This window comes from Sturnus vulgaris, chromosome 23 (genome assembly GCF_052056855.1).
Source record: "Sturnus vulgaris isolate bStuVul1 chromosome 23, bStuVul1.hap1, whole genome shotgun sequence".
NCBI lineage: Eukaryota > Metazoa > Chordata > Aves > Passeriformes > Sturnidae > Sturnus > Sturnus vulgaris.
Genome location: NC_142265.1, coordinates 5,740,287 through 5,749,201, shown reverse-complemented (window position 1 = coordinate 5,749,201; position 8,915 = coordinate 5,740,287). Strand labels below are relative to the sequence as shown.

Sequence of the window (8,915 nt, the reverse complement as noted above, 5' to 3'; positions counted from 1 at the left end):
GTCCCGGTGTGAAACCTGTTCTGCACTTGTCGCTGTCCTTTGTGGTGTCCCTGCACCTCACACCTCCATCATCCCCTACAGGCATTTTGGAAGCAGCATCGCCCCACGAGAACTCTTTTAAATCAGCTTTCACTGGCGTGAAACTGAGCTAAAAGCTCAGAACTGGGTGACCAGTTCTGCTGCTGCTGCTGCATTTTCTGCTTTTTTGGCCGTTCCTCAACTCAATCTCCTTCCTCCTTTGGCTTCTCCATGAGCAGTCAATGGGGACCTAAAAAAAATAAAACAAACAAACAAACAAACAAAAAAGGAAAAATAAGAAATTATTGTGCAAGAAGGCTGGAAGTACAAGTTCTCTCTCTCTGCCTCCTTCTCGGGGTGGGCTGGCTGAGCAGGAGGGTGGGATAAAAGGGACAAAAGGGACAAAAGGGACAAAAGGCAGAGCCCGGCTCCTCCGGGAGGCTCTTGCCCCTTTTGCAGAAATGCGGTGGATGTGCAGCAGCAGCATTCCCGGTAACACAAGCCCTGTCTCCGGGGATTTAGGAGCGCGGTCACACTTGCTCCAGCTGCCCGCGTGTGTCTCGCCCTCTGCACAAACACAACGCGCTGCTCCCGCCGCTCTCCTTCCCGATTTTTACGGAGCCTTGTTCCTCCCCTCCCTCTGTTTCTCTCTCTCTCTCTCTGCCCTCCCCACAGCTCCACGCCGCTCCGCTCCATGCTTGCCTCGTCTCTCGAGAAGAAGCACAGCCGAGTTTTCCTAGAGCAGCCCCGGCAGACTTTTCCTTTGCTGAGCCAGCAGAAGGCAAAGCGGGGCTGGGGAGGGGGAGCTGGAGCCCGGCCAAGCCCTGGCTGCCAACCCTTGTGTCAGTGAGAGACCGGGCAGGGGAGGGACTTTGTGCAGAGGAGAAAAGAAACTTGAAACTGGCTTCCCTTGTGGCATGTGTGTGTGTGTGTGTGTGTGCGTGTGTGTGTCCCAGCCATGCCCTCCCACCCCGCTGGTTGTTAAATGAGAGCACGTGAAGAACATGAGGTTTCCTGCTTGAGAGGCAGGGCAGCGCCGGGCACACGGGCAGGAAGAAGGCGAGCTGTGGCTTTGCGGTGTTCTTGACACCCAGATCGGAGCCACAAGTGCTTGGGGGTGGGAGCAGAAGGAGAAAGGGCGTCTGATGCCAGCTGCCAACATGACAGAAACGCTGCAGCTCCCGGCGCTGCGGGTCCCCGAGCAGCAGGTGCTGGAGGGCGGCTGCGCCTGGTCCAGCTCGTCCACCCCGACCCTGCGCAGGAGGCGCTTCAAGATGAGGAGGATGAAGAACGTGCAGGAGCAGAGCCTGGAGGCCGGCAGGTACCAGGATTCTCCTTCCTCCAGCAAGGAATTCCTGCAGCTGCCATCCATTGAGATCACCCCCTCCAGTGATGAGGACACCCCCTGGTCCAACTGCTCCACTCCCAGTGCCTCCCCGCGCCGCAAGCGCTTCCTCCTTCGGAAGTGGCTGCGCGTCCGAGAGAAGAAGGAGTGCAGTGAGAGCAGGTAGGTCCTCTGGCTGCTCCCCTCCCCTGCTCCGAGGTGATGCTGTCCCAAATAGGCAGGAAGGGTCTGTTGTTCCCCGGACTTTGTCTGGAATGTGGCGTGGTGTCGGTTGGATGAGCTGGTCCAGAGCAAAACACTTGGGAACTCTCTGGGAACAGCAGGGCAAGGCTCTGTCCTTGCTCCTGGTCCTGCAGGTGACACAGATGCCACAGCAAAACACCTGGGAACTCTCTGGGAATGGCTCTGTCCTTGTTCCTGGTTCTCCAGGTGACACATGCCACAGAAAAAGGCCTGGGAATTCTCTGGGAATGGCTGTGTCCTTGCTGCTGGCCCTGCAGGTGACACACAGCCAGCGAGTGAGAAGATTTAACTTCACTAAGGTGTCCTGAGGAGACCCTGAGAGAGGAGTGAGCTCTCTGCTGCTGTTACCTGTAACAGGAGTGGTGATGCCAAACCTCTGGCAGGGTTTTTAGGTGATGCTCATTCCTACCACTGAGACTTCCCTTGATATCCATATTTCAGTACTGGGACAAACAGAGGAGAAGAGAGAGAGAAACCAAGCAGCCCAGTGGGTCTGTGTGTCAAGGTATCCGAGCTTAGTCCTTGGCTGTTTTCCAGACCTGAAAGTCACACAGTCCTTTGGCTGAAAAGGACACAAATCATTCCCAAAGACCTCCAAGAGCCTGTCAACACAGGGAATGAATGCCCAGGCATTGTATTGTGTGGCCACATGGAGATAAAGCTGCACCTTATGTAACCCTCTGCAGGGCACCCACATGCAGTGGAATTAACTCTTCCTTTGACAATCTGCCTTTCCTGAAGGCCCCAAATTCACGTTAAAGATTTCTCCATGAAGTTACTGCTTTATAAATCCTTAGGCTGGCTTAGTGTGGGCCACGTTTTGTTCCACTGTTTGCAGCTGATCTGTGGGGTTGTGTTTAAAGGATGTGCTGCACTTCCAGAAAAAGAGAAACCTTGAGAATTTCTGCACCCACCCAACCACACAGACTCACTGCCTGCTGTGCTGCTTGAGTGTTTACAGGGCAGAGCTTTTAATACCCACTCTGATTATGTGATAATTTTTCTTGCATCAGGGCCCTTTAGCAAGGTCAGCCTGTCAGCTTATTAATTTTTAAAGAACTTTCATCAATGAATGCATGCCATTGAGGATCTGATAATCCCTCTCAGCAAGTAAACATTGAAAAACATCTCTTGGTTTAGGAAATATTTCTGATTTTCCCATAGCAGTGGTGGTGCAAATAGGGATTCAGGCACGGCTCAAAAAATGGGAAAGACAATGCATGAGACACGTGCTGAAGTGTCAGAATATTGAAGTTATGGTCTGAAGTTCAGAGGATGAAGGATCCAGTCTTTCAACTGAAGGACTTAATCTGGATTTATTGATGGTAAATGAGTTTCAGGCAGGCCAATACATGTTTATTTTGGTGTGAAGATGTAAGAAATAACTAAATTTCCTTGTACATGTTATTTACACAGCCATGCTGACAACTTCCTGCTTATTCATCTCCAAGGGATTTTTTTTTTGTGATATTTCCCAAGCAGTGACTGGAAGAAGGGTGAAGTGGCTCAGGTGGCATTAGCATGCCAAAGCCAGGGTGGCACCTCCTTCCCTCACTGCAGCAGGCTCCAGCTCTACCCCTCCTGCCATGGCAAACACGGTGTTTTCAAAGGGGATTTTCCCCTCCCTAGCCCCGATGGAAAAGCTGGGTTTGGTGGTCACAGAGATCATCCCTGGGCTCTCACACCTCAGCAGAAAAGCAAACAGCACAGAGGAAACGGGATCTGTGAGGAGCTGGCCATGGAAAGGGTGATAAACCCCCAGGGGTTTGGTGGCATTAATTTGAAAGAGACGTGGGGTAAGCTTTGCTGTGCACTGAGTGAAATGTAACATTTTCTGGGCAAGAAGCCGTTTTCCCATAAAACAGAAATTGCCTGTTGGCTCCCCCTGCTTTCACAGGGTCAGAGAGAGCCCCTGCTGTGTCCTGCTGCTGTTCCTGACAGATGCTCCCAGTGTCACCCCTGTGCCATCCCTTTGCTTGAGGGCAGCAGGGACAGCTGTGCTGAAGGCTTTGGAGCAGCAGTTCATTCAGCAAGCTTCCATTTCATTCATTCACCTGGCATTCAGACACTGCTTGGCCTGCCCAGGTGCCACGGGGATTCCCAACAAGTGCTGGGAGTGCAGGTATCCCGTGAGGTGTGCACATTCCCAAATTTCACCTGGCTAAAGGAGCAGCCATCAGGCTGTGGCTCCCACCGGAGAAATAAACTCAGTTTGCTCCCCATCACTGAGTTTCTCTGAGTTGCTGGAGTTTCGTTTTTTGGAGCCTGGTAACTTTTATCCGTGTTCTGTGGCCAGGTAGCTGTTTGGTGGCAGGGTTTAGGCAGGAAAGCTGGCAGAGAGCAGGCTGTGCTCCAGCTGAGCTGCTCCTTGCTCTGCTCTCATGGCCCCGAGCAAGAGCTCTGTGACCATTAGCATACAGCGAGCATCCAAGTGAATAAACAAAGGCTTTCAGCACTCCAAACCTGTCCCTAAAGCTCCAGCTCTGCTTTTCTCATCCGGAAACTCCAGCGTGCTGCTTAGTTTTTAACAGCCTGGATAATTGTGATGTTTGTTTACCTGCTGGTTCTCTAAAAGCTGCTAGAGCAGGAGGCAGATTGTTCTTTTCCTTCCATTAAAGCCCAGGGAGGGCTGTGAGAGCCTTCCCTGCCCCTGACGCTGCTTTGTTCAAGGTGAGAGAGCAGGAGGGCAAATCCCTGGGGGTGGGACTGTCCCTGGGACGTGTCCTTGTTCAAAGAGTGCCCATCCAAACCTCAAGGCTGCTGTACAGATGATAAACAGGATGGTTTTTGTGAGGGATGCAGACAGCTCCTCTACCCCTCACCCATCATTTGCCAGCCAGGTAATGAAGTTATTTACCTTTATAAACTATGAACCCTGCACACGGGTGGGCGATTTTTTTTTTTTTTAATTTTTTATTAGGACATGATGATGTTTCTTTCTTTAGGGGCAATCTGGTGGCATTTTGCTGTGCATGCAACCTGCATGCATTATAGATGTGGGCATAAGGCAGTTGATCAGCTTTAATTTATTATTTACCTCTTCAAGCCACCCTTGCTTGTAATCTCAGGACCTGCATGTGATTTTGGGGCGAGAACTGCTGAGTAGATAATTCAGGCTTAAATTTAAGGACAGCTCTCCCTTTGGCCTAAGATCAGGGCTGGTTGAGGATGAAATGTTGGTGCTGCAAAAGATGCAAAACTTGTGGATTTTGTTGGATCAGTGGGCAGCAGCTTGTGCAGCAGCTTTTGACATTTCTGTGGATGAATTTACTCAGGTTGGTTTTCTGCTGGAAACTCTTGACACTCACTGTAGATTCATCCAAAAGGAAAGACTTGTCTAAGTCCTAAAATGCCTCTAACACATTAAAAATAAAGTGTATTATGAGGAGAATTCCATCCCAGCTCAGAAAATTGTCTGTTGAGCAGCTGGATGTTTCTTGAGCTGCCAGCTATGTAAATGTGGAGGTTTTTCAGATGAAATCCTGATAACTTATCTCAAAGTGTGCAACAAATGAGGGAGAATCCAGCACTGCTCAGCACTGGGCTCTGAGGCTGCTTCCCTTCACATTCTAAGGTAAAAATTCTCCTTTTTTTCCTTAAAAAACTTTCTCTTGATCCCTCTGGTGATGGAAACCAATTAGCAGTGAGTTGCTGATTTGTTGGAACTTGAGCTAAAATGATTATTTACAAATTGGTGGCTTAGATATTTTACCTTAGAAAGGTAAATGAGCCCTTAATATCAAGTAGCCCATAATGCTTTTGCTTTCCTTAATTAAATTGAAATTCACTCTGAGCCTTTCTGGGAAGAAATTAATGATCATTCCCCTTTTTCTGACTTCAATGTGTGAAAATTATCGTGGTATTTTCTAGATGAGAAAACCTAAGTGGTGTGATTTTTATTTTTTTTAATTTTTTTTTACCCCCTAAGAAACTGCTGATCGTGAAAAGTAAAAAACCAAAAAGCTTCAAAATTAAGGTTACAGAGCCTCTTCTATTATGGGAAATGGATGCAAATCTTTAGGAATGTCATGGAGGTGTTTGCTGCTGCAGCCCTGGGGTGGTTGGGGAGCTCTGGGCAGCCCTGGTGAGGTTTTGGTCTCTCTGTTCTGAGAATGAGCTGCTCCAAATTTTGCAGTTCTCAGTTTTTCAGTTTTTGCTGAACTTCCACATTCCAGCTGTGGCTCGGAGGAAATGGGGCTGCTCCTCTCTGAGCAAGAATTGGGAAGTGGGTTTGTACTGGGCTTGCTCATTTCTGCTAAAATTCTTGTTAAAATCTCATTTGTGTGAGGAACTGATGGCTCCCGTGGGGTTTCATCATGGAAGAAGAAAATGCTTTTTCCCCCCCCCCATTTTTGCTTGCAGTTGGAGCTGGTTAATTGAGGGTTTTGGGTAGACAGGTGTCAGATAGGGAAAGTTGTTGGTCTCTGAGGGAAGCAGCTTCTCTTCTCTGCTTTTGGTGGCTTTGGAAATCCCATGAGCACAAACTTCCCTCTATGTGGTGTCTCTTCTAATCTCAAATTCGAAACCACACAAATGATGGCTTGGTAGCAACTCAGTATTAATGTAACTTTTTCCCTTTTGAACCTGCAGGTTCAAATGAGGCCTAAAGTGCTCCCAAAAATTTATTTTTTTCTTTTTCAGCTGCTGCATGCCTTCTTCTGGGAGTACTGATGTGCTCTTTGCAGTGACTGCAGATTTTTTGTCATTTGTTTCTGGTAGTCTGTGCCAAGTGACTGTGAATTCCACAAGTCCTGATTTTTTTTTTTTTTTTTTTTTTTTTTTTTTTTTTTTTTTTTTGGCTGAACCTCACCGCCTTTGTGCAGTAGTTTGTGGTTTTCTTTTAAAATATTTACCTTCCAGTATTTGTGTGGCTTAGGGCAACCAGTCACCCAAGAGTATTAAAACGGAGTGATTTACAAACAGCCTGGGACTGAAATGCTCTTATCTTATCTGGTCAGCAAATATTTGCCATTGGGCCATCTGAGATCCGTGCCAATGGAATTGAACAACGAATTCCCGATGGAACTGAACAATGAATTCCCGTGTTCCTTATCTCAGTGGTTTTGGGTTCTGCTTCCAGTCCCAGTCTGCTGTTGGCTGGTGAATAAGATGTTGGTGAAAGGGCTTGTCTGGACAGGGGGGAGGTTGGTGTTGATGTTTTCCTTTGTGAAATGAATGAGGTGAGAGGAGAGGACGTGGCCGTGCTGCCCCTTTTAACCCTTTGCAGCAAGGAGAGGTGATGGTTTTAGTCACAGCCCGTCTCTCCAGCCCTGAGTGTGACACTCCTTATGGGGTCCAGGTGACATTTTCAGCTGTGCCTTAGCTTTTTAAAATCATTTCCAATGGGTTTGGACTGCAAACGTGGCTTTATTCCCTCCCCACTCATGAAACTGAGTTAGGATGGGAAGGTTTGGAGCAGGAAGTGCCTGTTTGGTTCTCAGGAATCTCCTGAACACCTCAGAGCCTTTGCAGCACCTAAAGGAGGTTACAAGGCTGGAGAGGGAGATTTCACAGGGACTGGGGTGATGGGACAAGGGGGAATGGCCTTAAACTGAAGGAGGGCAGGTTCAGAGATGGGGTTGGGGAAGGAATTCTGTGCTCTGGCACAGGGTGCCCAGGGCAGCTGTGGCTGTCCCGGGATCCCTGGCAGTGCCCAAGGCCAGGCTGGATGGAATTTGGATCAGCCTGGGACAGTGCAAGGTGCCCCATGGCAGGGGTGGGAACGGGATGAGCTTTAAGGTCCCTTCCATGCCAGTTCTGGGACTTTGCTCATGTTCTCCAAGGCTGGGAATCTGCAGCACCTGTGGGAATCCAGCTCTGAAGCTGCTTTGGATTTGAATTTTCAGGCTGAAAGCTTTAGGGCTGCCAAAGGAAACTCTCCTGGACTGGGACCCTGGAACTGGGCTCAGGGATTTCCCCTTCAGGTCCCTCCATCCTCGTTTTCCTCCTGCACCAGGAGTTCCCTGGCGTTTGTCCTGGCTCACCTGCACCACGGCTTTGGGGCACAGGGATTGGATTTTCCAGGGACAACGAGGCAGCGGGGATGGGAGGGCTCTTCCTGCTGCTCCATGGGAAATACGAGGTGGGGGCTGCACTCTGGCAAGGAGGAGCAGAGCAAAAGTGGGGGATTGAAAGATAAAATTGTCTTTGAGAAGCTCCTAAAGCCCCCTGTGGGAAAACACTTGGCTTCTGCCACCCCTGAGCCTTGGGGTCCCATCTCCTTTTATTGCCCTGCTTTTGTTATCAGGGAAAGATGGCTGAGAAGAAGAATTTCCCAGAAGAAAATCTCCAGAAGATTTGACCAGGAGAATTTTCAAATGAAGACCCTCTAAAATATTCCATTGTCATTACAAATCTTTTAGACTTAATTAAAAGCGAGCTCTGGCTTAAAATGACATGGATTTTGACAGTGTAAAAATCCTTTTAAAACCATGATGAGAACTTCTTTGCCGGTTTGGAAGTAGCCAAAACTCACACCAGGCATGGCACTGCCATCCTCTTTCTGCTGGCTGTTTTTTCAGGCACCTTAATTATTTTATTATTTATTTTAAGGCAGGTAGAGTCGAGTCTTTGTGCTTGCAGCTGTGAGTATAAAAAGAAGCCTTTATTTATAAGTTTTAAGTGAAACCTTGATGTGTTTGATTTAAAACCTGCTTATCTTTCAGTTCCCAAATCTGGTGGTGAAAATATTCACACGTTTTTGTAGATTTTAGTTTAAAACTGTTGCCAAAGTTATTGAAAGCAACTGAAGAATTTATATCCCTGATTGCCAATTGTCAGTTATTAATTTATTTTTTTTAAACTGGTAATACTAAACCCCAAACCTTATGAATAAAGGGGTTAATTAAACAAAGTGAATACAAAATACTCATCTGGGTTCAGGCCTGGAATTCTCACTAATATCTATGATTTTTTGGGATAATGTTCCAAACTCTTTAACTGATCCCATTTTCCAGGACACAGCTCTTCCCTTATCCCATTCATCCTTCACTGTGGGGAAAAAAATTAAAAAATCCTTGGATTAAAATTCTATCTGGAGAATAATACAGAAAAATCCACCTGGAGATGTGAAAGCACAGTGGGTTTATCACCCACACCTGGAGGGCACAGGAGTTCCAGAAGGTTCTTGGTGTGCAAACATTGACTTGAGTGCCTGAACTTTGTGAAATTGTGATAAATATCTTCTGCTGGGAAACCTGCTCAGCTCTCAAAGCCTGTTCATGCATAAAATCAGAGATCCTGGCTCTGCCTTTTCCTTCAGGGACTGAAATCACTGAATAAAATCAGACTTCTCTGCCTTTTTTAATAA

At 47.6% G+C, this 8,915-nt stretch overlaps 1 protein-coding gene across 1 annotated transcript in view; it reads left to right on the top strand.

Annotated features, from left to right (window-relative positions):
• The first annotated feature begins 1,148 nt into the window (after window positions 1-1,148).
• The window catches only part of GRAMD1B (GRAM domain containing 1B), a 96,375-nt gene continuing 88,608 nt past the window's right edge, over window positions 1,149-8,915 (top strand). Inside the window, exon 1 of the mRNA XM_014883578.2 lies at window positions 1,149-1,525. Within this exon, the coding sequence (XP_014739064.2) occupies window positions 1,164-1,525 (362 nt within the window). The 5' untranslated portion in view covers window positions 1,149-1,163. The remainder of the gene's footprint in view (window positions 1,526-8,915) is intronic.